The 26195-nt window shown below is 54.0% G+C and overlaps 1 protein-coding gene across 3 annotated transcripts; it reads left to right on the top strand.

The window, feature by feature from the left end:
* Nucleotides 1-739: 739 nt before the first annotated feature.
* On the top strand, nt 740-25018 carry LOC144258700 (myosin-7). 3 transcript variants are annotated; one of them, XM_077806903.1, is made up of 39 exons: nt 740-940; nt 1427-1570; nt 2211-2367; nt 2732-2759; nt 3059-3173; nt 3557-3649; nt 4176-4239; nt 4345-4443; nt 5103-5206; nt 5327-5465; nt 5565-5683; nt 6198-6347; nt 6638-6808; nt 7868-8177; nt 8360-8424; nt 8782-8869; nt 9510-9627; nt 9886-10009; nt 10289-10425; nt 10553-10679; nt 11989-12117; nt 12385-12627; nt 12975-13151; nt 13431-13576; nt 13884-13974; nt 15184-15573; nt 15903-16029; nt 16465-16583; nt 16848-17044; nt 18148-18331; nt 19722-19887; nt 20032-20156; nt 20512-20820; nt 20965-21168; nt 22395-22520; nt 22646-22921; nt 24177-24272; nt 24701-24835; nt 25001-25018. In XM_077806903.1, exons 1-39 carry the CDS (start codon nt 740-742, stop codon nt 25016-25018), a joined length of 5811 nt encoding a protein of 1936 aa, XP_077663029.1. The 3 variants fall into 3 exon arrangements, with proteins under 3 accessions (XP_077663029.1, XP_077663028.1, XP_077663027.1); XM_077806902.1 differs by having other exon boundaries at nt 8351-8424; XM_077806901.1 differs by having other exon boundaries at nt 8351-8424; nt 24998-25018.
* The last annotated feature ends 1177 nt before the right edge of the window (nt 25019-26195 follow it).

Here is a 26195-nt window from a genome sequence, read left to right as displayed (position 1 = left end):
GGGTGAGATTGAAGGGGGGGCTGGAGTTGTGCGGGTCTGTGAGGTTTTGTGTTTGTGTCGTTGTGTATGTTTACGTGTGTGTGCACCCCCTCTTGGTGGGGCCGGGCCCTGCCCTGCGGGGGCGGGGTGGGGGCGTGCATGCTGTGAGCTGCAGGAGAAGGGGTCTCATGTGAATGATGGATGTGGGGTGGGGCGTGGGGGTCTGGGCCCTTCGAGGGGCAACCCTGGATCCCCAGCTCCTCTCGGACCCTGCTCCCTCTGCCTTACAGGACTCCAGACCCACAGCAGCCAGCCCAACCCACCGCGATCTTCCCCCGCAGGAGCGTTAGAGGAAAAGGAAAGGTAGGCCGAAATGCGGCCCCCTCTGGGGTGGGGCGCAGGGGCTGGTTATACGGGGACCCCTCACCTGGCACTGAGATGTGACTGGCTCTGGGATGGGGCGCTGGGGCTGGTTATATGGGGACCCCTAGCCCAGCGCTGAGATGCGGCTGGCTCTGGGGTGGGGCACGGGGGCTAGTTACACGGGAACCCCTCAGCAAGAGAAGGTTGCTGCCCCTTGGTAGCAGCTGTAAGAAGTTCACCCCGCCTATTCCAGCTCCCCCGGGGGATGCTCGGATGAGGGGGTTCTGCCCCTCGCGGTCTGTCAGGGAACTACAGCACACCAGGGTCGTGGGTTCGAATAGTGGCTGAGGAGGGGCCTGGGTCACCCACTGCCCCACTGCCACCCGCAGAGCCTGCCATGTCGGACGCAGAGATGGCTGAGTTTGGGACCGCTGCCCCCTATCTGCGCCAGTCGGAGAAGCTGCGGCTCGAAGCGCAGACCCGGCCCTTCGACCTGAAGAAGGACATCTTCGTGCCGGACGTCAAGGAGGAGTTTGTCAAGGCCAAGCTCCTCTCCCGGGAAGGGGGCAAGGTCACCGCTGAGACCGAGCGTGGCCAGGTGCGGAGGAGCGGGGGGCAGGGGGTGCCCCAGACAGCTCCATCCACACAGTTCTCTCCTGCCCCCCTCCAGTGTCACTGCCCCTAAGCACGGCGCCCCCGACAGGCTCCAGATGCCATCCTCCATGGTGCCCCCCAGCACCTCCTGGGTCCCCCATTCAAGAAGGGATGACTGCTCCTCCGCCACACCATACACTCAAAACCCCCAAGTGACCCCACCTCCTCCAGGGAACCCCCCCTCCAGGCCCCGCCCCTCATGAGTTCACTTCAGGGGCCCTCCAAACTCCTCCTCCCACCCCCCATAAACTCCCCACTACCCCCAACTCCTCTAGCCCCTCCCATCCCTACAGTGCCCCCTGGAGGTTGATCCCAGTTCCTCTGTGGGCTGCCTGCCCCAGATGACACCCACCTTCTCAGCCCTCCTCTTTGTGCAATGGTCTCCCACGCTAACGCCACCCGGTGTGTGTGTTGGGGGGTGTCACTGCAGACGATAACGGTGAAGGAGGATCAGATCATGCAGCAGAACCCGCCAAAGTTCGACAAGATCGAGGACATGGCCATGCTGACGTTCCTGCACGAGCCGGCCGTGCTCTACAACCTCAAGGAGCGATACGCTGCCTGGATGATCTATGTGAGTTGGGGGGGGGTGCCCCCTGCTGGGCTCTGCCAGCTTCCCTTCCCCGGCCTCCCTAGTTGAGCGAAGGACCAAATACCTGGACCTCCATGGTGTGCAACCCACCCCTGCATCGGGGCTGTAGTTTTTCTGGGAGCTGTACATCCAGAGCCGTTCTGGAGCCAGACGTTCTAAATCAGAGGAGTTTAGAGCCGTTCCCCATCCAGTGGCTCTGTTTAGAGCCATTCTTCATCAGCAAATCAGTCCATCTTCTAGATCAGAGGGTTGGGGACTCTCTCCATCTTCTAGGTTAGAGCCGTTCTAGTAAAGAAACTCAGTCACTGGTTTAGATCGGGGCACTGGAGCCATTTTAGAGCAGAAACTCAATGTCTCTTCTAGATTGTGGGGGGAGCATTAGAGAAGGAGGAAGAAGGGCTTCCACTCCGCTTCTAAATCAAGGATGTTAGTGTCATTCCATATTGGTGGGGGTTGCCTCACCTTCTAGACTGGGATTGGGTGGCATTATCTCTTCTTCTAGATGGAGGTTGGGTGGTGTCATTTTTTCCTTTTCTGGATCACCGGGGAGGGGAGGAGGCATCGTCTCTGTTATCTTCCCTCTCTCCATCCTTCCCCCCTCACATCCCATTCCCCTCTCCAGACCTACTCGGGGCTGTTCTGTGTGACAGTCAATCCCTACAAGTGGTTGCCAGTCTATAATGCAGAGGTGGTGGGCGCCTACAGGGGCAAGAAGAGAAGTGAAGCCCCGCCCCACATCTTCTCCATCTCTGACAATGCCTACCAGAACATGCTGACAGGTAGGGACCTAACCCTATCCTTAACTATGCCCCTAACCATAACTATAACCCTAACCTTAACTGTACTCCAGCCATAACCATAAATATAACCCTAACCTTAACTATACTCCTATCCATAAGCTTATCCCTAATTATACCCATAACCATAAATATACCCCTGGCCATAACCATAGTCTCTATCCCTAACTATATCCCTAACCATGAACCCCTAACCTGCACACCTATCCCACTGCTTCCTTTCCCTCTCTGCCTACCAGCACATGTGGATGGGTACAGGATATCCATTCTGATCTGGGGTGAGCAGAATGGGGCTAGGTAGCTTCTATCCACCTAATGCTGTTTCTCCTCCCCTTCTTCTTTCCAGATCGGGAGAACCAGTCCATCCTCATCACGTGAGTGTCACGCCATCCCCTCCTCTCTTCCCCCTCCCCCCCACAAAATCACTGCACCCCAAAACCTTTAACAGCCCGCTTGAAGTCTGATCCCACCCCCCGAAGTTTTAGCCCTTCTTGTACTGTAGCCCCTACCCTTCAAGTCTTAGCCCCACCTACTAAAGTTTTAACTTTCCCGCCCCCTCTCTGAAGTCCTGACCCCTGAATTCTGCATGGAGTCTTCCAGCTTCTCCAGCGCTCAGGGTGGGTGGGACACGGGCAGGAGGGGCTGTGTCTCACTGTCCCCTCCTGTCCCGCAGCGGAGAATCCGGGGCGGGGAAGACCGTGAACACCAAGCGGGTCATTCAGTACTTTGCTGTCATCGCAGCCATCAGTGACCGCAGCAAGAAGGAACAACAGGTGGACAAGAGCAAGGTGTGGCCTCCACCCATCTATCTGAACCATCCATCTACGCCTATATCCATCCCCATGTCCATACGCCTATGCCTATCCCCATGTCCATCTGTCCATCCCTTTACTAGTCTGTCCATCCCTGGCCTTGTGTTTATCTGCTACCATCCATCCATCCCCATCCCCATATCTCTGTACCCATCTATCTGTCCCATTCCTATATCTGTTCACCCATCCATCCATCCATCCATCCCCATGTCTGTCTGTCCATCCTCACATATGTCCGTATGTCCATCCATCTATTTCTCATTCTTCCCATCATCCATTCTCTGTCTCACTCCTCCCTTTCTTTCCTCTAATTATTTCTTTTTCCCTTTTCCCTCATCTGTGTGATGTTTCTCCTTCAGGGGACCCTGGAGGATCAAATCATCCAGGCCAATCCTGCCCTGGAGGCCTTTGGCAATGCCAAGACTGTGAGGAATGACAACTCGTCCCGATTCGTGAGTATCCTGGAATTTGGGTGGAGGTGGAGAGCTGGGGGAGTAGTATGTGGGGCTGTGTCTGGGGTGGGAGCTCTGGGAAGGAAGCCGTGGGGCTGTTGTCTCAGATGTGGGGGTCGGTGGAGGAGGTTATGGGGTGGGGGCAGTGGGGAAGGTTGTGTGGTTGTATGTCTGGGGGGAGAGGTCTGTGTGGTTGTATGTGGGGTGAAGGTGTCTTTGGGGGAGGGATCTATGGGGCTGTGTATGGAGTTTGGGAGTCTGAAGGGCAGTGTCTGGGATGGGAGAGTCTATAGGGAAGGAGATTGTGAGGCTGTATGTCAGGTGGGAGATCTGGGGGAGAAGTCTCTGTGTCTGTCTATGGGGTTTGAGGTCTGAAGGGCCGTGTACGGGGTGGGTGGCTGTGGGGAAGAAGGTTTTGGGGCTTGTGGGAGCCAGGGGAAGGGGTCTATGTTTGGAGTCCATGGGGCTATCTCTGCTATATTAGCCCCTAATCATGAACAGTCTCCCTCCCTCCCTCTCTCTCCAGGGTAAATTCATCCGGATTCATTTTGGGGCGACGGGGAAGTTGGCTTCAGCTGATATAGAGACCTGTGAGTGTGATGAATGTCAATGTTCTCTGCCTCCATCCCATGGCTCATGTTCTCTGCCTCTCCCCATACCTTCTCTCTAACCCACTCTTTCCCCCTTTCCCTCAGATCTCCTGGAAAAATCCCGGGTCATCTTCCAGCTCAAATCCGAGAGGAGCTATCACATCTACTACCAGATCCTGTCCAACAAGAAGCCAGAACTCCTGGGTGAGGATCTTCAGCAACCTAGGCAGATTGTGCTTGCGCTGTACTGAACAGCCTCGTGTCTACATGAGTTGGTCTAGTTGAGTGGTGTGTCCACAAAGCTTGTTAAGGTGACTGGACGCTAGTATCCTTAAGTAAAGTTGAGTTCCCTGGAGTCTGATTCAAGTGGAGTGACCTCTTGTACCCTTGCATTGAATCCCTTCCAGTCTTGAGGAGATGATGAACTCTAGTATCCTTAAACTGAGTTCCCTTGAGTCTTGCAAGTAGAGTGGAGTGACCTTCTGTCGTGTTGATTTGAAATGAGCTGAGCATCCTCACATCTTAGTATGTTTAGAGGCATCATATCTTGTTCATTTGCATGGCGTCCAGTCTTGTTAGACTGAGCTTAGCATCTTCAAGTCTGGCTGAGATCCCTCAAATCCAGAAGAGCTGAATTCAGTGTCCTCAAGTCCTGTTGAGTCTGAGTGAATTCACTCATGTTGGGTTGAGTGAATTTAGGTCTTGAGGAATTGAACTGAGTGGCCCCAAGTCCTTGACCTTTCCTTGCCGAGCTGGTTTCAGTTGAGTGGCATCCTCACTCTTTCACTGAGTTGAGTTGCGCAGATGCGTCATATAGACAAGGGTCTTGTGTCCATCCGTGAACCATCACCTTCCCTCTGCAGACATGATGCTGGTGACCAACAATCCATATGACTACGCCTTCATCTCCCAAGGAGAGACCACGGTGACGTCCATCGATGATGCTGAAGAGTTGCTAGCCACTGATGTGAGTATTGCCAGGGGCAGCAGGGGACCGGGAAGACTCTCAAGGGACCACTGCCTGGGAAGCCATTGCTGTCTCTTCTTCAGTTGGAAGCCTTGACATTTTGTCCCTCTCCCAACACAGAGCGCCTTTGACATCTTGGGCTTCACTCAGGAGGAGAAGAACTCTTTGTACAAGCTGACAGGCGCCATCATGCACTTTGGGAACATGAAGTTCAAGCAGAAGCAACGCGAGGAGCAGGCCGAGCCTGATGGCACTGAGGGTGGGCACTGGTGGCGACTGGGGCCAATGTAGGGTGGGGATTGGTCATGCCCAGGGCTGGGGGAATGGAAGACAAACATTGTCTCCTTTGTTTTTCCAGAGGCGGACAAATCTGCCTACCTGATGGGGTTGAACTCGTCAGATCTACTGAAGGGGCTTGTTCACCCACGGGTCAAGGTGGGGAATGAGTATGTGACCAAGGGGCAGACTGTCCAGCAGGTGAGACCCCACTTCCTTCCTTCCTTCTCCTTTTTCACTCCTTCTTTCCGTGTCTTATTTTTTCTTTCACTCTTCCTTCGTGTCTCATTATTTCTTTTATTTCCTTCACATTCCCTTTCTTTCTTCCATGCTTTCTGTCTCAGTTTCTTCCAGTGTTTTTCTTTCTTTTATTCTTTTACTTTGCGTGTTTCTCCTTCTCTCACTACTTCATCTCTATTTTCCATCCTAACTTCCATTTTTCCATCATAACTGCCATTCTTTCTTTCTTTCTTTCTTTCTTTCTTTCTTTCTTTCTTTCTTTCTTTCTTTCTTTCTTTCTTTCCATTTCACTGTTTCTTCCCTGTTTCTCATTCTTTTCTTTCATTCTTGCTTTCACGTGAATTGAGCCTGGATGATTGGAAATGGGACTCATGAGTTCAGTCCAGAGTGTGGAGATCCATGCCCAGGGACCACCAAGCCTGGGATTCACCCTCCCAGCCTGCAATAGGTAACCAGTTCATCTGTCATCCTACAGGTAGCTTATGCTGTAGGAGCCCTAGCCAAGTCCATGTATGAGAAGATGTTCGGCTGGATGGTGACCAGGATCAACAACACCCTCGAGACGAAGCAGCCACGTCAGTATTTCATCGGGGTGCTGGACATTGCTGGCTTTGAGATCTTCGATGTAAGTGATTCCCCCAGCAGGGGGCACTGTAGGGAGCAGGGCAGGGGCACTGGCTGTGCGGGAGCTCCTGGCTACCCCAGCTCCAGCGTCTCCCAGCAGAAGGTGCTGTAGGGAGTGCTAGTTGTGGTGTAGTTCCTCCCTTCCTCCATTAGGTGGCTCTATAGAAAAGCATCACCTGGCAGGTGTAGTTACACTCTGGTATGTCTTCCCCAGATGCCTCTATGGTCTCACCATAGTAGGAGGTACTTTTTGTTCTCACTCGTCTCTTGTTCCCCCCATCTCCTCCCCAGTTCAACAGCTTTGAGCAGCTCTGCATCAACTTCACCAATGAGAAGCTGCAGCAGTTCTTCAACCACCACATGTTCGTGCTGGAGCAGGAGGAGTACAAGAAGGAGGGGATCGAGTGGGTGTTCATCGACTTCGGCATGGACCTGCAGGCCTGCATAGACCTCATAGAGAAGGTACCTCCTGCCGCCACTCCATCGCGACCCTCCACGCCTCCGTCGCGGCCACTGGAGTAGGATCTGCAGTCAGGTTTTGCTTCTCATGTCCAGCCTCGGCTGATCCCTGGCCAGTTCATCCCATTTTGCTCTTGTGCCGATGTTCTCCTTTCACTTCATCAGCTCTTCTCCCCCCCCGGTGTCTCCCTCCCACAATGTATTCATAGAGCAGCCAGATCCCCTCTCAGTCTGTGTTTGATGCTAAACAGGCCCAGCTCTTTCATTTGCCTCCTATAAGACCTGCTCTCCGTTCCCCCGATTGTCCCAGCAGCCCTTCGCTCGGCACCTGTCCTGGAAGGAAGCCCTCTTTCTGGAACAGGTGACCGGAATTGCACACCGGATCCCAGATGAGGTTTTGCCAGTGCCTTGTCCAATGGCGTTAAAACCTCCCTATCTCTCCTGGAAAAACCTGTCCTGACAAGCTGTAGGACAACACTGGCCTTTTCCACAGCCACATCACGTCAATTACAATGTCAGTTTCCAGGTCAGAGTTCGGGGCACTCTGGACACTGAGGCAGGGCCTGCAAGAATTTGGCAGGGAGAGAATCTAATTTTCCGGGGCAGCATTCAGCTGCTTCACCCCAAGACTGGCCTTTTGGATCCTGCAGCCCCTGCCTCTTTCATTCCATGCCTTGCAACTCGTGCAGCGCATGAGGCAGGGTCTGGCAGACACAGGCCTGGCCGGGCTCGGGGCCAGGCGCTGAAGGAGGCAGGGTCTGGCAGACACAGGCCTGGCCGGGCTCGGGGCCAGGCGCGGAAGGAGGCAGGGTCTGGCAGACACAGGCCTGGCTGGGCTTGGGGCCAGGCGCGGAAGGAGGCAGGGTCTGGCAGACTCAGCACTGGTTCAGCCCCAGAGCCGGGCCAGGTCAGGTGCTAATTGAGGCAGTGTCCTGTGGGAAAGCAGCACATGATCACAGAATTGAAGTCTGTCTCTCATGAGGGGCAGAGTTAAGGGTAGAGAGACAGCCTTAATCCTTTGCTGTTTGCCTGTGGTGACTCCTAGTTGTCTCTGTCCTCCAGCCCATGGGCATCATGTCCATCCTGGAGGAGGAGTGCATGTTCCCCAAGGCAACGGACATGACCTTCAAGGCCAAGCTCTATGACAACCACCTGGGCAAGTCAGGCAACTTCGGCAAGCCGCGGAACATCAAGGGCAAGCCAGAGGCGCATTTCTCCCTCATGCACTATGCTGGTACGGTGGACTACAACATCCTGGGCTGGCTGCAGAAGAACAAGGACCCCCTCAATGAGACGGTGGTGGGGCTCTACCAGAAATCTGCCCTCAAACTCCTTGCCCTCCTCTTCGCCAACTATGCTGGGGCTGACTCAGGTAAGACCCCTCTCCCCTGAGTCCCAGCCCCCCTGCTCTAACCACCAGAACCCACTCCCCTCCCATAACCAGAGAAAGAACCCAGGCATCCTGGGCTCCCACTACCTTCCCCCTCACTGTAACCACTAATCCCCATTCTCTTTCTGATGGGTGTGGGTTTCTCTCCCTCACAGCCCATGAAGGCGGGAAGGGGAAAGGATCAAAGAAGAAGGGTTCATCTTTCCAGACAGTTTCAGCGCTGCACAGGGTAAGGGGGTCCGGGGGCAGGCGGCTGAGGTAGGGTTCAGATCTCCTGTGGGATCAGCTCTGCCAGAGGAGATTCCTAACAGACCTTCTTTGTCCCGCTCTCTTTCTTGTTCTTCTTTGCTTGTCCTTGACTCTTGCTTTCTCATTCTATCCATCTTTCTGCCTCCCTTTCTGTCTCATTCCATCCATCTGTTTTTCTCTCTGTGTTTCACTCTGTTCACCTCTCTTGCTCCATCCTTCCTTCCTTCCTTCCTTTCTTGTTCTCTCCATTCCCTCGCCTCTCTTTGCCTCATTCTCTTTATCCATCCATCCCGCCTTTTCTGTCCTGTTCTCTCCATCTCTCTCCCCCCCTCCCCAGGAGAACCTGAACAAGCTGATGACAAACCTGCGCTCAACTCACCCCCACTTCGTCCGCTGCATCATCCCCAATGAGACAAAGTCTCCAGGCACGTGATCCCCCCCTGCGGGGGGGGAGGGGAAGTCACAGGCTCCATGGTTCCCCAGGGCTGTTCCGAGGGAGGGGGCGTGGCTAAGGACTGGAGGGCGGTCCTAAAGGGGTAGGGGCATGGCTAAGGGGAGAGGGGTGTGGCTAAGGGCTGAAGGCTAAATCATGAGGGGGTGGGGAGTATGTTTGCATGGTTTGTCCTGTCTCTGTTGCCTTCCATCCCTCCCCAGAGGTGAGGGGACCTGGCTAAAGGAGAGGGGCAGGACTAAGAGGAAGTGGGGCGTGTTCATTTTTTGCATAAATTATCCACTCTCCATTTCTCCCTGTGGCTGAGGGGACGTGGTTTATAGATTGGGCCCCCCTTCCACGTCTGTCCCTACCTAAAGGGCAGAGTGGGTGTGGCCTAACGGGCATACATTGCCCCCCACCCAAATCAGTCCCTCCCCAAAGGAGCCGGGCAGGGCTAAGGGCACGGGGGCATGGCTCAGTGGGAAGGGGCAGGGCCTTTATTTGCATGAATAAAGCTCCCTATCCACCCCCTCTCCAGAGGCAAGGGACATGGCCAAGAGGTAAAGGCAGGGCCTGTGGCTGCCAGGCTCCAACCCTTTCCATCACTAACCCCCCTGTTTTCCTGCCCCCAGGGGTGATGGACAACCCCCTGGTGATGCACCAGCTGCGCTGTAACGGGGTGCTGGAGGGCATCCGCATCTGCAGGAAGGGCTTCCCCAACCGCATCCTCTACGGGGACTTCAGACAGAGGTGGGTCTGCCCCCCCAGGGCACTGCTCCAGGGGAAGCTCGCAGCGTCAGGGTGTGGGGGCACTGCTCCAGGGGAAGCTGGCAGCATCAGAGTGAGGGGACACAGCTGCAGGGGAAGCTCGCAGCATCAGGGTGAGGGGGGCACTGCTGCAGGGGAAGCTCGCAGCATCAGAGTGAGGGGGCACTGCTCCAGGGGAAGCTCGCAGTTTCACGGGATGGGCTCAGAGATCCAGGGTCTCTAACGATCCCCTCCCCGCAGGTACCGTATCCTGAACCCAGCGGCCATCCCTGAGGGCCAGTTCATCGACAGCCGCAAGGGGGCGGAAAAACTGCTTGGCTCCCTCGACATCGACTCCAGCCAGTACAAATTCGGGCACACCAAGGTGAGGGGGAGGAGCCTGTGTGGGTGGGCGGAGACTGTGGGGGGCAGGGTCCCAGCTAGCCACCCCCCCCAGGGACCAGGGACCATACAGTTGTGCTGGCATTAGGGGGCACTGTGCTGAGGCGGGGGGGTTCCAACTGTGCCCTGTCTCCCAGCCTGGTGCTGGGGGTGCTGGGCCATGGGGGTCCCAGCCTGGTGCGAGGGGTCATTGGGCTGTGGGGGTCCCAGCCTGGTGCTAGGGGGCGCTGGGCTGATGTACATATTTCACTGGCTGTCCCAGGTGTTCTTCAAGGCTGGGCTGCTGGGGCTGCTGGAGGAGATGCGGGACGAGCGGCTCGCCCGGATCATCACCCGCATCCAGGCCCAGTCCCGGGGCCTCCTCTCCCGCATTGAATTCAAGAAGATCTTGGAACGCAGGTAGGATGGGGTGCAAAGGCGTCAGAGGAGCCATTGTTGTTGCAGGGAAGCTCGCAGCCATTTCTGGCTGGGGCACTGCTGTGGGGAAGTTCACAGCTCCAGCTCATGTGGCCTCCCTCCCTGCCAGGGACTCCTTGCTGGTTATTCAGTGGAACATCCGGGCCTTCATGGGGGTGAAGAACTGGCCCTGGATGAAGCTCTACTTCAAGATCAAACCACTCCTGAAAAGCGCTGAGACGGAGAAGGAGATGCAGGTGAGGTCAAAGGGTGGGAGCAGGGGCTGCAGTGGGCCTGGGGAACTGGATTATCTGAAAGAGCTCGGGAGATAGAGATGGGCGCTAGGCCCATGGCAATTGCATGGGGGTCTAGCTCAGCTGTGACTGCTCAGGGACAGAGGTGGGCTCTAGGTCAAATGCAAGTCAGTCATGTCAACCGTTTGCAGAGTTGGGTTCTAGGTTAATGTAACAAACTTGGGTTCTTGTTTTAACACAACCTCTGGTGGGTTCTAGATCCCTAGATGGGTTCTAGATCCCTAGATGGGTTCTAGGTTGGTTTGAACTGATTGGGATGAGGGACTGAGTTCTAGGTCGAATTAGCCTGTAGTTGTGATCTAGGTCATCTGGAACTGTTTGGTTTGATAATCTGGGTTCTAGGTCACATGCAGCTCCAGCTGCATTCTAGTTCAATTGGGTCTATTCACTTTGAGGAGCTGTGTTCTGGGTTAGCTGAAATTGGCTTCAGGGATGTGTTCTGGATCATATACAACCAGCAGCTGGGTTCTTGGTCAACTGGAACTACTTAGGAAAAGGAGCTGGTAGCTAGGCCAAATGCAAGACACAACTTTGTTCTAAGCCACTAAACCCTCAGCTGGTTTCTAGGTTAACTGGAACCATTTGGGGAATTTACTTGGGTTCTAGGTCAAATGTAGCTGCTCAGAAGAAAGAATTGAAGGCAGCCCAATGCAGATGGCTGCTCACCTGGGATGGTGGGTTCAGTTCTGGTTTCACTCTGGCAGTGGAAATTATTTTGTTCAAGGGGAGATGGAAAAGACGGTTACTGTTTAGCATAGTTGTAGATCAGGTGGATGGATGAATCTTGCAGAGGGAGGGATGGAGGGATATATATGTGGGTGGACTGATGGATGGATATTACAGAGGAAGGGTTGCAGTGGGGGAGGTTTAGGTTGGATATTAGGAAAAACTTCTTCACTAGGAGGGTGGTGAAACACTGGAATGCATTACCTAGGGAGGTGGTAGAATCTCCTTCCTTAGAAGTTTTTAAGGTCAGGCTTGACAAAGCCCTGGCTGGGATGATTTAATTGGGGATTGGTCCTGCTTTGAGCAGGGGGTTGGACTAGATGACCTCCTGAGGTCCCTTCCAACCCTGATATTCTATGATTCTATGATAAGGGGGGGATATATGTGTGGTCAGATGGATGGGTTCATAGATAAATACTGCTAGATGGGCTCATTGCTCTGGTCCAGGGTAGTGAGGTGGGGTGAGATGGGGCAATACTGGCCTATATGTTCCTTTTGATCTAATCCTTCCCCTGCCCCTGTGCAGACCATGAAGGAAGAGTTTGGGCGCCTGAAGGAGGCGCTAGAGAAGTCGGAGGCCCGGAGGAAGGAGCTGGAGGAGAAGATGGTCTCTCTGCTGCAGGAGAAGAACGATCTCCAGCTGCAAGTGCAGGCTGTGAGTGATGGAAGCATTCCTCCCCCCCGACCCTTCTGGGCCCATGGTCAGTGAGGTTGGGTTGAGGAGCCTCAAGGCTGGTTGGGCCATGAATGATGGAGATCCCCCAGTTTTAATCCTCCCTGACGCCCATGAAGGAGCTCCAACTTCTGCCCTATAGGCTTATAAAAAGGGATTCCCCTATCCTTGAACCCCATGCTTCACCTATCAACCCATCACACTCTTTCTTTCCTTCGTTCTCTCCATCTTTTTCTTCTTTCCTTTCAGGAGCAAGACAATCTTGCAGATGCTGAGGAGCGCTGTGACCAGCTGATCAAGAACAAGATCCAGCTGGAGGCCAAGGTGAAAGAGCAGACGGAGCGGCTGGAAGATGAAGAGGAGATGAATGCTGAGCTGACAGCCAAGAAGAGGAAGCTGGAGGACGAGTGCTCGGAGCTCAAGAAGGACATTGACGACCTGGAGCTGACCCTGGCCAAGGTGGAGAAGGAGAAACACGCGACAGAGAACAAGGTGAGGGCAGAGACGGGAGTTTGATTTGTGATAAGTGGCTTCAAGACTATTGTGGTTGAGTGGTATCAAGGCTAGTTGGACTGAGGAGAGTGGCCACAAGGTTGGTTGGGTTGGGTTGGATTTCATGGCCTGAGACCTGGTTATACTGAGAGTTCTCAAGACTGGCTGGGTTGGTTCAGTGGCCTGAGGGATGATTGCGTTGGGTTCGTCAAGTGGATTCAAGGATTGCTGGTTTGAGTCAAGTGGCCACAACCCTCCATCCTGCCATTCAGCCACTAATCTCCAACATTGAGCTTCGCACATTGGGCCACCCTATATCTAAACCCACATGATTTATCTACTTGCAGGTGAAGAACCTGACAGAAGAGATGGCCGGGCTGGATGAGATAATAGCTAAGCTGACCAAGGAGAAGAAGGCCCTGCAGGAGGCCCATCAGCAAGCGCTGGATGATCTACAGGCTGAGGAGGACAAGGTCAATACCTTGAGCAAAGCCAAGGTCAAGCTGGAGCAGCAGGTGGATGATGTAAGTACCAGCAGCCTGGGGATGGGGCTAAGGAGCTAGATGGCATTACTGATAGGTTATTAGTTACTCACCTTAGACTCCTTAGACTCTGGGGGATGTTGTGTCTGGAGAGGTTATCTCTGAGGGATCCAAGTTGGGGTCCAGGGAGGGTGCCTGGGAGGATCACAGAGCAGAGTGTCTCCGATGGAGGGCGATACATCACTGGGGGGTTTCCCACTAAAAATGTCCTGTTGAGCAGACCCCGGGTTCCTGGGTTCATTTTCTTTCTCTCTCTCTCAGTTGGAGGGCTCCCTGGAGCAGGAGAAGAAGATCCGCATGGACCTGGAACGGGCCAAGAGGAAGCTGGAAGGGGATTTGAAACTGGCCCAGGAGAGCATCATGGACCTGGAGAATGACAAGCAGCAGATGGACGAGAAGCTGAAAAAGTAGGGGCCTCCTTGTGTCACCTCTTTGCTCTAACCCCTAGACCCCACTCCCTCCAGAGCCAGGGGTAGAACCCAGGAGTCCTGGCTCCCAACCTCCCACTCTAACCCCTAGACCCCACTCCCTCCAGAGCCAGGGGTAGAACCCAGGGGTCCTGGCTCCCAACCTCCCACTCTAACCACTAGACCCCACTCCCTCCAGAGCCAGGGGTAGAACCCAGGAGTCCTGGCTCCCAACCTCCCACTCTAACCACTAGACCCCACTCCCTTCCCAGATCCAGAAAGCGAACTTGTTTTCTGTCTCCTTCAGGAAAGACTTTGAGCTCAGCGCGCTGAATGCCCGGATCGAGGATGAGCAACTGATAGCTGCCCAGCTCCAGAAAAAGCTCAAAGAGCTTCAGGTGAGGCAGGCTGGCTTGTACATCACCAGAGTTGGGGTACAGAAATGCTCCCCACCTAGCTGGGCTGTGGTAGCAGGATGATCTCAGTGCTCATCTCCTCTCCAGTCTTTACTCTGTGTTGCTTGTGGATGTCTCCACAATCCCTCCCCTCCTTTCTCTTCGGTCTAGAATTAGGAGGGAGAAGCTCATCGAAAGTCTAGAACCAATAGAGACATTCAGGGTCCCCTCTTTTGTCTCTCAGGAAAATTCTCTTCCTCTCTGCTGTAGAACAGCATGCCCAAAAGTTAGAATACCTCATATCGGTCTGAGCCTATGCTCCTTTGCGTCTAGAACTTTGACTACTTTTATAATGATCTAGAACATCTATGTGTTTTATTTGGCACAGTGGGGTCTTGATCTGTTTAAAGAAATTGGTTATCTGAGCTCTCTCCTGATTGAACAGGGAATCTCCAGAACTCATATTATTCCTTCCCTGTTCTAGAATGTCCACCAGTCATTTTCAACATTGGGTGCTCTAGATGCTGCTAAGGCCACTTGCTTCTAGAGTCCCCACCAACACATGCTTTACCTGATCTAGAACATCTACATTCTGTCCTTTGGTGCTGCATGTTGTAGACCCAGTTCAGGTCCTTTAAAGTGGCGTAGCCAGGTGGAAAGAACGGGCAGCAGAGATAAAAAAGGCACCACCCCCTGGTACTCACCCGGCGGCGCTCCGGGTCTTCAGCAGCACTTGGGCGTCAGGTCCTTCACTCGCTCCAGTCTTCAGCGCTGAGGGACCCCCCACCGCAATGCCGCCGAAGACCGGAGCGAGTGAAGGACCCGACGCCGAAGTGCTGCTGAAGTCCCAGAGCGCCACCGGGTGAGTAAACATTTAAAAGGCACCAAAGAATTAGAAAGGCGGCACATCTGCCCGGTGGGGGAGCGGCCGCTGCCCCGCTGCCCCCCATAGCTTCGCTACTGGTCCTTTCCTTCTGGAACCCAAAGGAGTCTTTCCCATGACCTAGGATGTCTACATGCTGTATGTGAACCTGGGTGTCTGAGATCTGGCTAATGACCTTTGTTCCTAGAACTTTTCTATCGTATCTAGCATATGTCATGTTCTAGATTTGGCTGAGGATCTTTGCTCCTCTACCCCACGTGTTCCTGCCTGCTCTAGAATGTGAGATGTTCTAGGCCTGTCTAAGCCCATGGGTCTCTCTCCGGCTGCAGGCGCGCATCGAGGAGCTGGAGGAAGAGCTGGAGGCGGAGCGCACGGCCCGGGCCAAGGTGGAGAAGCTGCGCTCGGACCTGTCGCGGGAGCTGGAGGAGATCAGCGAGCGGCTGGAGGAGGCGGGCGGCGCCACCTCGGTGCAGATCGAGCTGAACAAGAAGCGGGAGGCGGAGTTCCAGAAGATGCGGCGGGACCTGGAGGAGGCCACGCTGCAGCACGAGGCCACGGCCGCCACCCTGCGCAAGAAACACGCCGACTCGGTGGCCGAGCTGGGCGAGCAGATCGACAACCTGCAGCGCGTCAAGCAGAAGCTGGAGAAGGAGAAGAGCGAGCTCAAGCTGGAGCTGGACGACATCAGCTCCAACCTGGAGCAGCTGCTCAAAGCCAAGGTGCCCAGGGGGCAGGCCCATAGAGGGGGAGGAGCCACGGGGAGGGGGAGGGGCTCCGGATGGAGGGCCAATCATCGCAGTGAGGGCAGCATCAGTGGGGGAGGAGCCACTGCTCCTCCAGTGCTCATGAGGGCCCGGCAAAGGCAGGGAGGCGGGGCCGAAGCTCGTGGGCAGGGCCAGTGCGGCAGCGGGAGGTGCCTCGCTTTCTCCCACCCTCCTGTCTTTTCGGGGTCTCCTTTTCCTGTCGCTCCTTCATTCTCCCGTTGGTTTCTTCCCCCCCTTCACCGCCCCGACTTCCCCCCCTTCACCGCCCACTTCCCCCTCCCCAGGCCAACCTGGAGAAGCTGTGCCGGACGATGGAGGATCAGATGAACGAACACAGGACCAAGTCCGAGGAGGGGCAGCGCATGGTGAATGACCTCACTACCCAGCGTGCCAAGCTCCAGGCTGAGAATGGTGAGTGGGGAAGCCCTGCCCTGCCCCCCGGGATGCCCCCATCCCCCTAAACCCCTGGGACCCTGCACCACTGGTATCCCCTGCAAACCTGGGACCCCCCCTCCCTGCCCCCTATGTCCCTGGGACTCCCCCACCTGCCCCTGAGAGCCCTGCTACATCCTTCTGACCACCCCATGAGGGATGTGCCCTCTGGGAGCCCCCTCCTCGCCCCCCATGTCCCCTCCCTCCCCCCTGCACCCCACACACCATGCACGAGCCCCTGAGCCCTTTAACCCTCCTCCCCACCCTCTGCCCCTCCCTGAGGGACCTCCCAAGAGCTCTCTCCCAACCCCCTGCACTCCATATGATGGAGCCCCCCTCATGGCCCCCATGCACGGGGGTGGGGGGGGTCCTTGTGGAGGATGGTTCCCTATTCTCCTTCTGCCCTGCGCCCAGGCGAGCTGGCCAGGCAGCTGGATGAGAAGGATGCGCTGGTCAACCAGCTGACACGGGGGAAGCTGACGTACACGCAGCAGCTGGAAGATCTCAAGAGACAACTGGAGGAAGAGGCCAAGGCAAGGCTGGGCTGGCAGGGGGCTGCGGGTCAGGGGTGAGGGGCACCGGTAGAGCTGGGAGTGGGGGGAGCCCAGGGCTGGGCCAGCAGGGGTCTGTGGTCAGGAGTGATCACAGAGCTGGGGTGGGGGCAGGGCTGGGCTACCAGGGGCTCTGGGTCAGGAGTGAGGGGCACCGGCAGATCTGAGGAGCCCAGGGCTGGGCTAGCAGGGGGCTGCGGGTTTGGAGTGAGGGGCACCGGCAGAGCTCTTCGTCCCCCGCCCCAGGCGAAGAACGCCCTGGCCCATGCGCTGCAGTCGGCCCGGCACGACTGCGACCTGCTGCGGGAGCAGTACGAGGAGGAGACGGAGGCGAAGGCCGAGCTGCAGCGCTCACTCTCCAAGGCCAACTCCGAGGTGGCGCAGTGGAGAACCAAGTACGAGACGGACGCCATCCAGCGGACAGAGGAGCTGGAGGAGGCCAAGTGAGTGCTGGGTGGCTTTCCCTCTCACCGTCCCCTTCCCTGCCTTCCCCCCTTCCTGGGAACTTGTCTAGAATGCTCTAGAGCCATCTGGAACATGAGCATCCCACGTGGCAGGCCAGTGTTTTGGATGTTTTCTGCTGGGGACTTGTCTAGAGTGGTCTAGAACCCTTCCACTACCCCGTGCTTCCATTCCTCTTTTCTTTCCCCCTCTCATTCAATCCCTCCTTTTTTCTTTTCGTTCCCTTGCTCTTTTATCTTTTTGTACATTCTCTTATTCTTGTGTTCTTTTTTTTCATCCGCTCCTCTTGTTTCTCTCATTCATTCTTTCTTTTTTCCTTTCATTCTCTTGTTTGTTCTGTCATTTTTTTCTTTCTTTTTGTTGTTCTTTCATTCCCTGTTTTGTTCTGTCTTCCCATCTCTCTTGCTTCCTTTCTTTCTGTTGGCTTTTCATTTGTTTGTTCGTTCATCCGCTGGCTCTTTTTTCCTTTCATACTTTTTCATTCTTTTGTTCCTTTTTTCACTCCTTCTGTTTTTTCTTTTTTCCCTTTTTATTGTTTGTCTCATTCTTTTTCTTTCTTCCTTTCATCTTCCTGTTTTTTCCTCCTTCTTGTCCTTTCTTTCAGTTCATTCTTTCTTCCTGATTGTTTGTTCTTCCTGTTCATTCTTGTTTATCCTTTCCTTTCCTTTAATCCTCTCTTATGCTTGGTTCCACATTCCCGCCATCTCTCCTATTTTCTTCCGTCTTGCCTGAAGTGCAGGTGTGTGTGTCTCTCTCTAGTCCCCACCATGGACCAGAAACTCTTTTTGCCTTGAGTGGTCTAGAACATAAGGTTCCCATGCATCCGGCCAGTGTCTTGGTCATGTACAGCTGGGAGATTGTCTACAATGGTCTAGAGCAGTCTAGAATATAAGAATCCCACATGTCAAGTCAGTGTCTTGGTAATTTTCTACGGGGAACTTGTCTAGAATAGTCTAGACCATCAGGCCAGTGTCACGGGCATTTTTCTGCTGGGAACCCCCCATAACTCCAAGGCCCAGGGAGGTGGGGAAGAGCTCAAGTTGCTCTTCGGTGGCTGATGGTGTCTGTCGCCCCCCGGTGGCAGGAAGAAGCTGGCGCAGCGGCTGCAGGAGGCGGAGGAGGCCGTGGAGGCTGTGAACGCCAAGTGCTCATCGCTGGAGAAGACCAAGCACCGGCTGCAGAATGAGATCGAGGACCTGATGGTGGACGTGGAGCGGTCGAACGCCGCCGCTGCCGCCCTGGACAAGAAGCAGAGAAACTTCGACAAGGTGGGGCTGGGGGAGAGAGAGAGAGAGATGATGGATGGATGGATGGATGGATGGAGTAGAGCAAAGAAATAATGAAACAGGGCCAAAGGAAGACAGAATAAAACAAAGCTAAAGAAATGAAGCATGAATTAAATAGAGCCTAGGAAAGAAAGAAAGGAGGAGGTAGAACCGCAGAAAAATTGAATACAAAGCCAAAAAAAAATTTAAATGGAAGGAAGGAAGGAAGGAAGGAAGGAAGGAAGGAAGGAAGGGATAAAACAGAGTGAATGAATGAAATAGATCAAAGAAAGACTAAAAGGAGGGAAATAAAGAAGGAAACAGAGCACAGAAAGAATGAAATAGAGCCAAGGAAAGAAAGAAGCAAAACCAAATATAAATAAAATAGAGCAAAAAAAATGGAAAGAAAGTAAAAATGAACTAGAGGGAAGGAGCCAAAGAATGAGAGACTGAAGTACAGCCAAAGAATAAAAGAAAGAATGAGAGAGCCAAAGAAAAATTGAATAAAAAACCAACGAACAAATGAATGAAACAGAGAGACTTAAATGGAGGCAAAAAATAGATGGAGTGAAACATGGAAAAAAAAACAAAATAGAGAGAGCCAAATAAAAAAATTGAAAAATTGAATAAAAAACCAACGAACAAATGAATGAAACAGAGAGACTTAAATGGAGGCAAAAAATAGATGGAGTGAAACATGGAAAAAAAAACAAAATAGAGAGAGCCAAATAAAGAACGAGTGAATGAAACAGAGCCAAAGAATGAATGAAACAGAGCCAAGGAAGGCAAAAAATAGTTTTCGGCAACCAACAATTGGGTATTTTTCAGCAGAAAACATTCTGACTTGGGTTGCTAAGAGGTGAAAAATATTTGTTTCCCTGAATATTCAACATTTCCACCCCCCTCCCACCTCGTTCTCCTGTCGGAGATGGCGGGACCAGATGGTCCACAATATGTCAGAGCTTCCTAGGTGACTTGATCGTGGTCTACAAGGATCTACCTAGGTAAGAGGTTTTCTGGTAGGGCTCTCTTAAATCTCAACGCCCAAAGGAGAACGAGACCCAGTGGCTGGAATCTGAAGCACGACATGTTCAGACTAGAAATAAGGTACACATTTTTCATGGGCACAGGAATTAACCCTTAGAACAGCCAGCGTAGGCCGACAGTGGTTTCTCTCTCACTTGGCATCTTTAAATCAAGAACCAGCGTCTCTTAAGATACATTCTAGCTCAGTTGTCAGATATGGGCTGGAGACATGGGTGACTGGAAAGGGGGAGAGACAGAGGAAAGAGAAAGCAGGAAGGAATGAAAAGCTAGAGGAAAGGAGGGAGAGGGGCCCAAAGCAGGGAGTTTTCTCCATTGGAGTGACTTTCTCTCACCCCCTACCCCCTAGATCCTGTCCGAGTGGAAGCAGAAGTTCGAGGAGTCGCAGACGGAGCTGGAGTCCTCGCAGAAGGAGGCACGGTCGCTCAGCACCGAGCTCTTCAAGCTGAAGAACGCCTACGAGGAGTCTCTGGAGCATCTGGAGACCTTCAAGAGGGAGAACAAGAACCTACAGGGTGAGACTCCCCGCCCCATTCCCCGGCACCCCCTGCCCCCAGTCCCTGCAGCACAGCACCCACTGGCCCCAGGCTGGGGTAGGACAATCTCCCACCCTAGCCATGACTTGCTTCCTGCTTAGCGCAGTCTCTCTCCCCCCACAGAGGAGATCTCAGACCTGACGGAGCAGCTGGGAACCAGCGGCAAAACCATCCATGAGCTGGAGAAGGTGCGGAAGCAGCTGGAGGCCGAGAAGATGGAGCTGCAGGCGGCACTGGAGGAGGCTGAGGTGAGGGGCACGGCCGAGCACCCTTTCCTAGAGCCACATGGAGGTCAGCCGGGAAACACCCCCCTCCAGCACCAGCTCTGCCTATTCTGATTTCATTTTCCCTCTCTCTCTTTCCAACCCTTTCCCTGGTCTTCCCCTTTCATCCACCCTTGCTTTTTTCACTAATTCTTTTCTTCTGTCTTCCACTTTTTCAATTCTTCCTTGAATATATTCTTTCTTTCTTTCTTTCTTCCTTTCTTTCTTTCTTTCTTTCTTTCTTTCTTTCTTTCTTTCTTTCTTTCTTTCTTTCTTTCTCTTATGTATTAATCTCTCTCTCTCTTTTCTCTCATTCATCCTTCCCCCCTCCCACCCCCAGGCCTCTCTGGAGCATGAGGAGGGGAAGATCCTGCGGGCCCAGCTGGAGTTTAGCCAGTTCAAGGCAGATTTTGAGCGGAAGCTGGCGGAGAAGGATGAGGAGATGGAGCAGGCCAAGCGCAACCACCTGCGGGTGGTGGATTCGCTGCAGACCTCGCTGGACGCCGAGACCCGCAGCCGCAATGAGGCGCTGAGGGTCAAGAAGAAGATGGAGGGCGACCTCAACGAGATGGAGATCCAGCTGAGCCATGCCAACCGCATGGCGGCCGAGGCCCAGAAGCAAGTCAAGCTGCTGCAGGGATTGCTCAAGGTACCTCCAGGGGGTGCTATGCTGTGGGGGGGTCCCAGTGGTTCCCTGTTTCCCAGCCTGGCCCTAGGGGGTGCTGTGCTGTGGAGGGGAGGGTCCTAGCCATGCCCTGTCTCCCCACTCATGGCCTGTTTCCCGCCACCCCAGGACACCCAGATCCAGCTGGACGATGTCGTCCGGGCCAATGAGGACCTGAAGGAGAACATTGCCATTGTGGAGCGGCGGAACAACCTGCTGACAGCCGAGCTGGAGGAGCTGCGGGCAGTGGTGGAGCAGACGGAGCGTGCCCGGAAACTGGCCGAGCAGGAGCTGATAGAAGCCAGCGAGAGAGTCCAGCTGCTCCACACCCAGGTCAGAGAGACCGGGACCCCTGACATCTGACCCCTAGAGTCGAACCCCCTTCGGGCCACTGCAGAGAACCTGGCCCCAGCAGCCGTTCCCGTCACTGACCCATGTGGGCTTCCCTGTTCATTCACAACAGGAGCCTAGAACACTGACACTGCCCTGTTGGGTCTGGAGAGTGATCTGGAACATGACAGCCATAATCTAGAGTGTGGGTGCTGCTGTGTTGGGGTTGGATTGTAATCCAGAACCTGAACAGCACTTTGTTTGCTCTGGGAAGTGGTCTAGAGCATCAATACTGCCATTTTTGTGTCTGGATAACCATTTAGAACATGATTGCCACTTGATTTGTTCTGGATAATAGTCTAGAATATCCACTCTGTCTGGGAAACAACCTAGCACAAGATCACAACCATATGGGCTTCCCTGTTCATTCACGACAGGAATGATTTTGGGTGATGCTCCGGAACATGGTTAGAGGCAGCACATTCTGGATAGTAGTCTAGAAGACGGCCATTGCCAAGTTCATTCAGCATAGTCATCTAGAACATGGTGGCCATTTATTTGTTTTGGATAATACTCTGAAATATAAACATCACTTTATTTGATCTGAATAATCATCTAGAAGTTTTTTCTGACTAAGAGTCTAGAACAGTTTTGAGTGATGTGATAGTCTAGAATATGTGTATAATATGGCCAATGTCCTGATTGCTTGGAGAAATTGTCTAGAACTTGTCTCGGTCAGGTAAAATAGCATTCTGGAATGGGATCACTGCACCATTTGGTTGGGGCAATAATGTAGAACATTTGGGTGGGGTGGCAGTCTAGAATATGATAATTACTCCTTTTGTGCAAATAATAGTCTATAATATGCCCATTTTGAGTGGGATAAGTCTAGAAAATAGTCACTGCTCTGTGTGTGAGAGACAAGAGTCTCTTATTTGTCTGGTGCCTGTACAGACCTCACTCCACCAGCTGGTTTTGGGCCAATCTAGAACCTGGGTCTCAACAACCACCCCCTGATCCCATTTAATTCAAGATCAAGGGGCTAGAACATTTTAGGGAGTGGCATTTCTCCCAGAGAGGCAAATCTAGAACAGACCTGCCAGCATCAGGTTCTAGCCCACCAAGGAAGGAGCTCAGATGGCCCTGATCCTGAGCTGTCAGGAAATCATGTCTAGATCTGATGGAACAATGCCGCCTCTGAGCTTATCTCTCCTCACCCACTGATCTAGAACACCAGCCTGATCAACCAGAAGAAGAAGATGGAGGCGGATCTGTCCCAGCTGCAGACAGAGGTGGAGGAGGCCGTGCAGGAGTGCAGGAATGCTGAGGAGAAGGCCAAGAAAGCCATCACCGACGTGAGTGCTAGGGAATGGGACATAGGGCCTTTCCCCTCCCGCAGGCGCCGGCTCTGATCTGGCCCCAGAGTGGGGGGACTGGCTGTCTCAGGGGGGCAGGAATGATTCTTCTTTCTGGCTGGCAGGCGGCAATGATGGCAGAGGAACTGAAGAAGGAGCAGGACACCAGCGCCCATCTGGAGCGGATGAAGAAGAACATGGAGCAGACCATCAAGGACCTGCAGCTGCGGCTGGATGAGGCCGAGCAGCTGGCCCTCAAGGGTGGCAAGAAGCAGCTGCAGAAGCTGGAGGCGCGAGTCCGGGAGCTCGAGAACGAGCTGGAGTCGGAGCAGAAGCGCAACGTGGAGAGCATCAAGGGCCTGCGCAAGTCGGAGCGGCGCATCAAGGAGCTCACCTACCAGGTACCGCCGGGAGGGGGTGGGTATGGAAACAAGATAAGCTGCAGATCTTGCAATCCAGAATACAAATGGTATGATCCAGAACATGAGTTGCATGCCTCAGAACACAATGTGTGCTCTAGAACCCAAAGTGCGTGCCCCAGAACTTGCAGTCTAGAACATGAGTTGTCTGGCATGGAACACAAGTAGCCTGCCCCCAAACATGTTACGTATGCTCTAGAACATAAGACACGTGTCATGGACTCACAGGTTGTGCCCATTCTTGGCCCCGTGCAGTCCCTGGGAGGAACCCCCTTCAGTGTGACAGCCCTTCTCGGGGATCCACTCTCTCTTGGGGGTTAAGACCTTCCACCTCCTGGAACCGCACCTCTCTGAGCCCATCCTCCACTTCATCACAACATGCCCCAGGGCATGTATGGTCCTATCCAGAACATAATCCTAGCTGTTCTGCATCACAAATACCTGGCTTCTGACCATCCCACACTAGGACTTGAACATCGCACTCAAGACACATGCTACAGAATTGTTTGCCTGGTCTATAACATCTTACTAATCATTGTAGACCTAGGTGAGCACATCCTGTTCCAGAAACCTCTGCACCAGAACACAAGCTATCCACTCGAGAACGTGGGACATGTGGCAGAGAACATAACCTGATCTATGCTCGACCATAGGCCAGAAAGGATCATTGAGGTCATCTAGCCAGATCTCCTGTATATTACAGGCCATAGACTTCCCTCACTTGTTCTAGAATAATATGTTCTAGAGTGTAGCACACCCATTAGCCTTGTGTTCCATAGCCAGATTCAAGAACACCATTCATTCCATAGTCTCGAACCCTGCATGAAATTCCCATGTGTTACCCCCGTATTATACAATAACAACCTGGAGTATCTCAGCATTCCCAGCCATCATGCTGTTCTAGAGGCAGGCTCTTATCCAGTCCTGCTCTAGAACCAACCTCTAACTGGCTTGGCTTTTGGTCTAGAACATGGTGGATCTAAAAACCATCACCCCTCCCACTGGCTTTTTTAATTCTAGATCGAGAGTGCCCCAGCAGCCCTTGAGTTTTAGACAGGTCTAGAATAATTGTGGGGCTCTTTTGTTTCCCACCCCCATTTCAGGTAACACACGTAGACTTATGGTCACAAACGGAGATTGGGTGTTAATCCAGCCCCCCATGGTTCTTGAGTAGCTGGGTTCCAGAGCCACTTGCTGAATCCAGAATGTCTCCCCCCTATGCCCCCCATCTCTCCAGACTGAGGAGGACAGGAAGAATCTGATCCGTCTCCAGGACCTGGTAGACAAACTCCAGCTGAAGGTCAAAGCCTACAAGCGGCAGGCCGAGGAGGCGGTGAGTGTCCAGAACTTCTAGATCCTCCCCATGATGCATTCTGGAATCCAGACCTCCTCCTCCTCCGGGCCGCAGAACCCAGATGGATGGGCAGGTGGACAGTTGAGTGGGTGGATAGGTGGGGAGTTGATGGAAAGGTTGGATGAGAAAATGGAAGAATGGATGGATTGTAACCAATCAGTACAGGGGGGCTGGCCCCCTCCTAACCTTCCCTGAGCCCTTATCTGTTGGAAATCCAGTGGTGGGTAGTTCCACAGGTTAACACATCCCATTTTCTTCTCTGTGTCCCCAGTGGGACAGGCACCCCCTGCCTTGGGGCAGTACCCAGGTAAGTGCAGGGACCTGGCTATGCTGAACTCTGGGCTGCACTGCAGACCCAGTAGCAGGCACTTCCACAGGGTAACGCCCCGATTTCTCTCCCCTGGCAGGAGGAACAAGCCAACACCAACCTGGCCAAGTTCCGGAAGGTGCAGCACGAGCTGGACGAGGCGGAGGAGCGGGCTGACATTGCCGAGTCCCAGGTCAACAAGCTGCGGGCCAAGAGCCGGGACATCGGAGCCAAGGTGAGCCATGGAGGAGCTGCCCCTCCCCTCCTCTGACCCCCCACCCCCTTTTTTCCTCTCCTCCCCCATTTTTCCTGTCACCTCTTCTCCCCTCCCTTCTCCCCTCCCCACGTCTTTGCCCTCGTATTGACACACTCTCTCTCTCTCTCTGTTCTTTTGCAGAAGGGGCTGAACGAGGAGTAACTCCCGTGACCCCCCCAGGCACCCCCTGTCTGCAACTGACAGACTCTGCCCCCCGACCCACCCCCATTCTCTGTATATCAGCGTCGGCCCCCCATCCCCGCTTCCCAGACTGTAGAATAAAATGCATTGTACAGCTCCGTGCGCTCTGCGTGTGACTTTAAATAAACACTCCCCACAGCATGACACCCCCCACCGAGCCCTGCCCCCGACTCCACCCGGCACAGCGCTCCCAGGCCTACACACCCGTGTCCTCTTTACCCATAGATGAGTTGAGTGGAGACCAGGCTCTGTCATTGGTATTAGCTGCCCACTAGTGGCCAGTGTCGGTATTGCACAATGAACAGACGAGGAGGGGGTGAGAAACGGGATGGGGCTGGGATATCACACAGGGACGGCTGGATGCTGTGGACGGAGAGGGGGATGAAGGGATGGATATCACACAGGGAGGGAGGGATGTTGTGGAGGGAGGGGGATGGAGGGATGGATATCACACAGGGAGGGAGGGATGTTGTGGAGGGAGGGGGGGATGGAGGGATGGATATCACACAGGGAGGGAGGGATGTTGTGGGGGGGGGTGGAGGGATGGATATCACACAGGGAGGGAGGGAAGTTGTGGAGGGAGAGTGGGGTGGAGGGATGGATATCACACAGGGAGGGAGGGATGTTGTGGGGGGGGGATGGAGGGATCGATATCACACAGGGAGGGAGGGATGTTGTGGAGGGAGGGGGTGGAGGGATGGATATCACACAGGGAGGGAGGGATGTTGTGGAGGGGGGGTGGAGGGATGGATATCACACAGGGAGGGAGGGATGTTGTGGAGGGAGGGGGTGGAGGGATGGATATCACACAGGGAGGGAGGGAGGGATGTTGTGGAGGGAGGGGGGGATGGAGGGATGGATATCACACAGGGAGGGAGGGATGTTGTGGAGGGAGGGGTGGAGGGATGGATATCACACAGGGAGGGAGGGATGTTGTGGAGGGGGGTGGAGGGATGGATATCACACAGGGAAGGAGGGATGTTGTGGAGGGAGGGGATGGAGGGATGGATATCACACAGGGAGGGAGGGATGTTGTGGAGGGGGGTGGAGGGATGGATATCACACAGGGAGGGAGGGATGTTGTGGAGGGAGGGGTGGAGGGATGGATATCACACAGGGAGGGAGGGATGTTGTGGAG

Source organism: Eretmochelys imbricata, unplaced genomic scaffold (assembly GCF_965152235.1).
Source record: "Eretmochelys imbricata isolate rEreImb1 unplaced genomic scaffold, rEreImb1.hap1 Scaffold_35, whole genome shotgun sequence".
Lineage (NCBI taxonomy): Eukaryota > Metazoa > Chordata > Testudines > Cheloniidae > Eretmochelys > Eretmochelys imbricata.
This window is presented reverse-complemented; position numbering and strand designations above follow the sequence as displayed.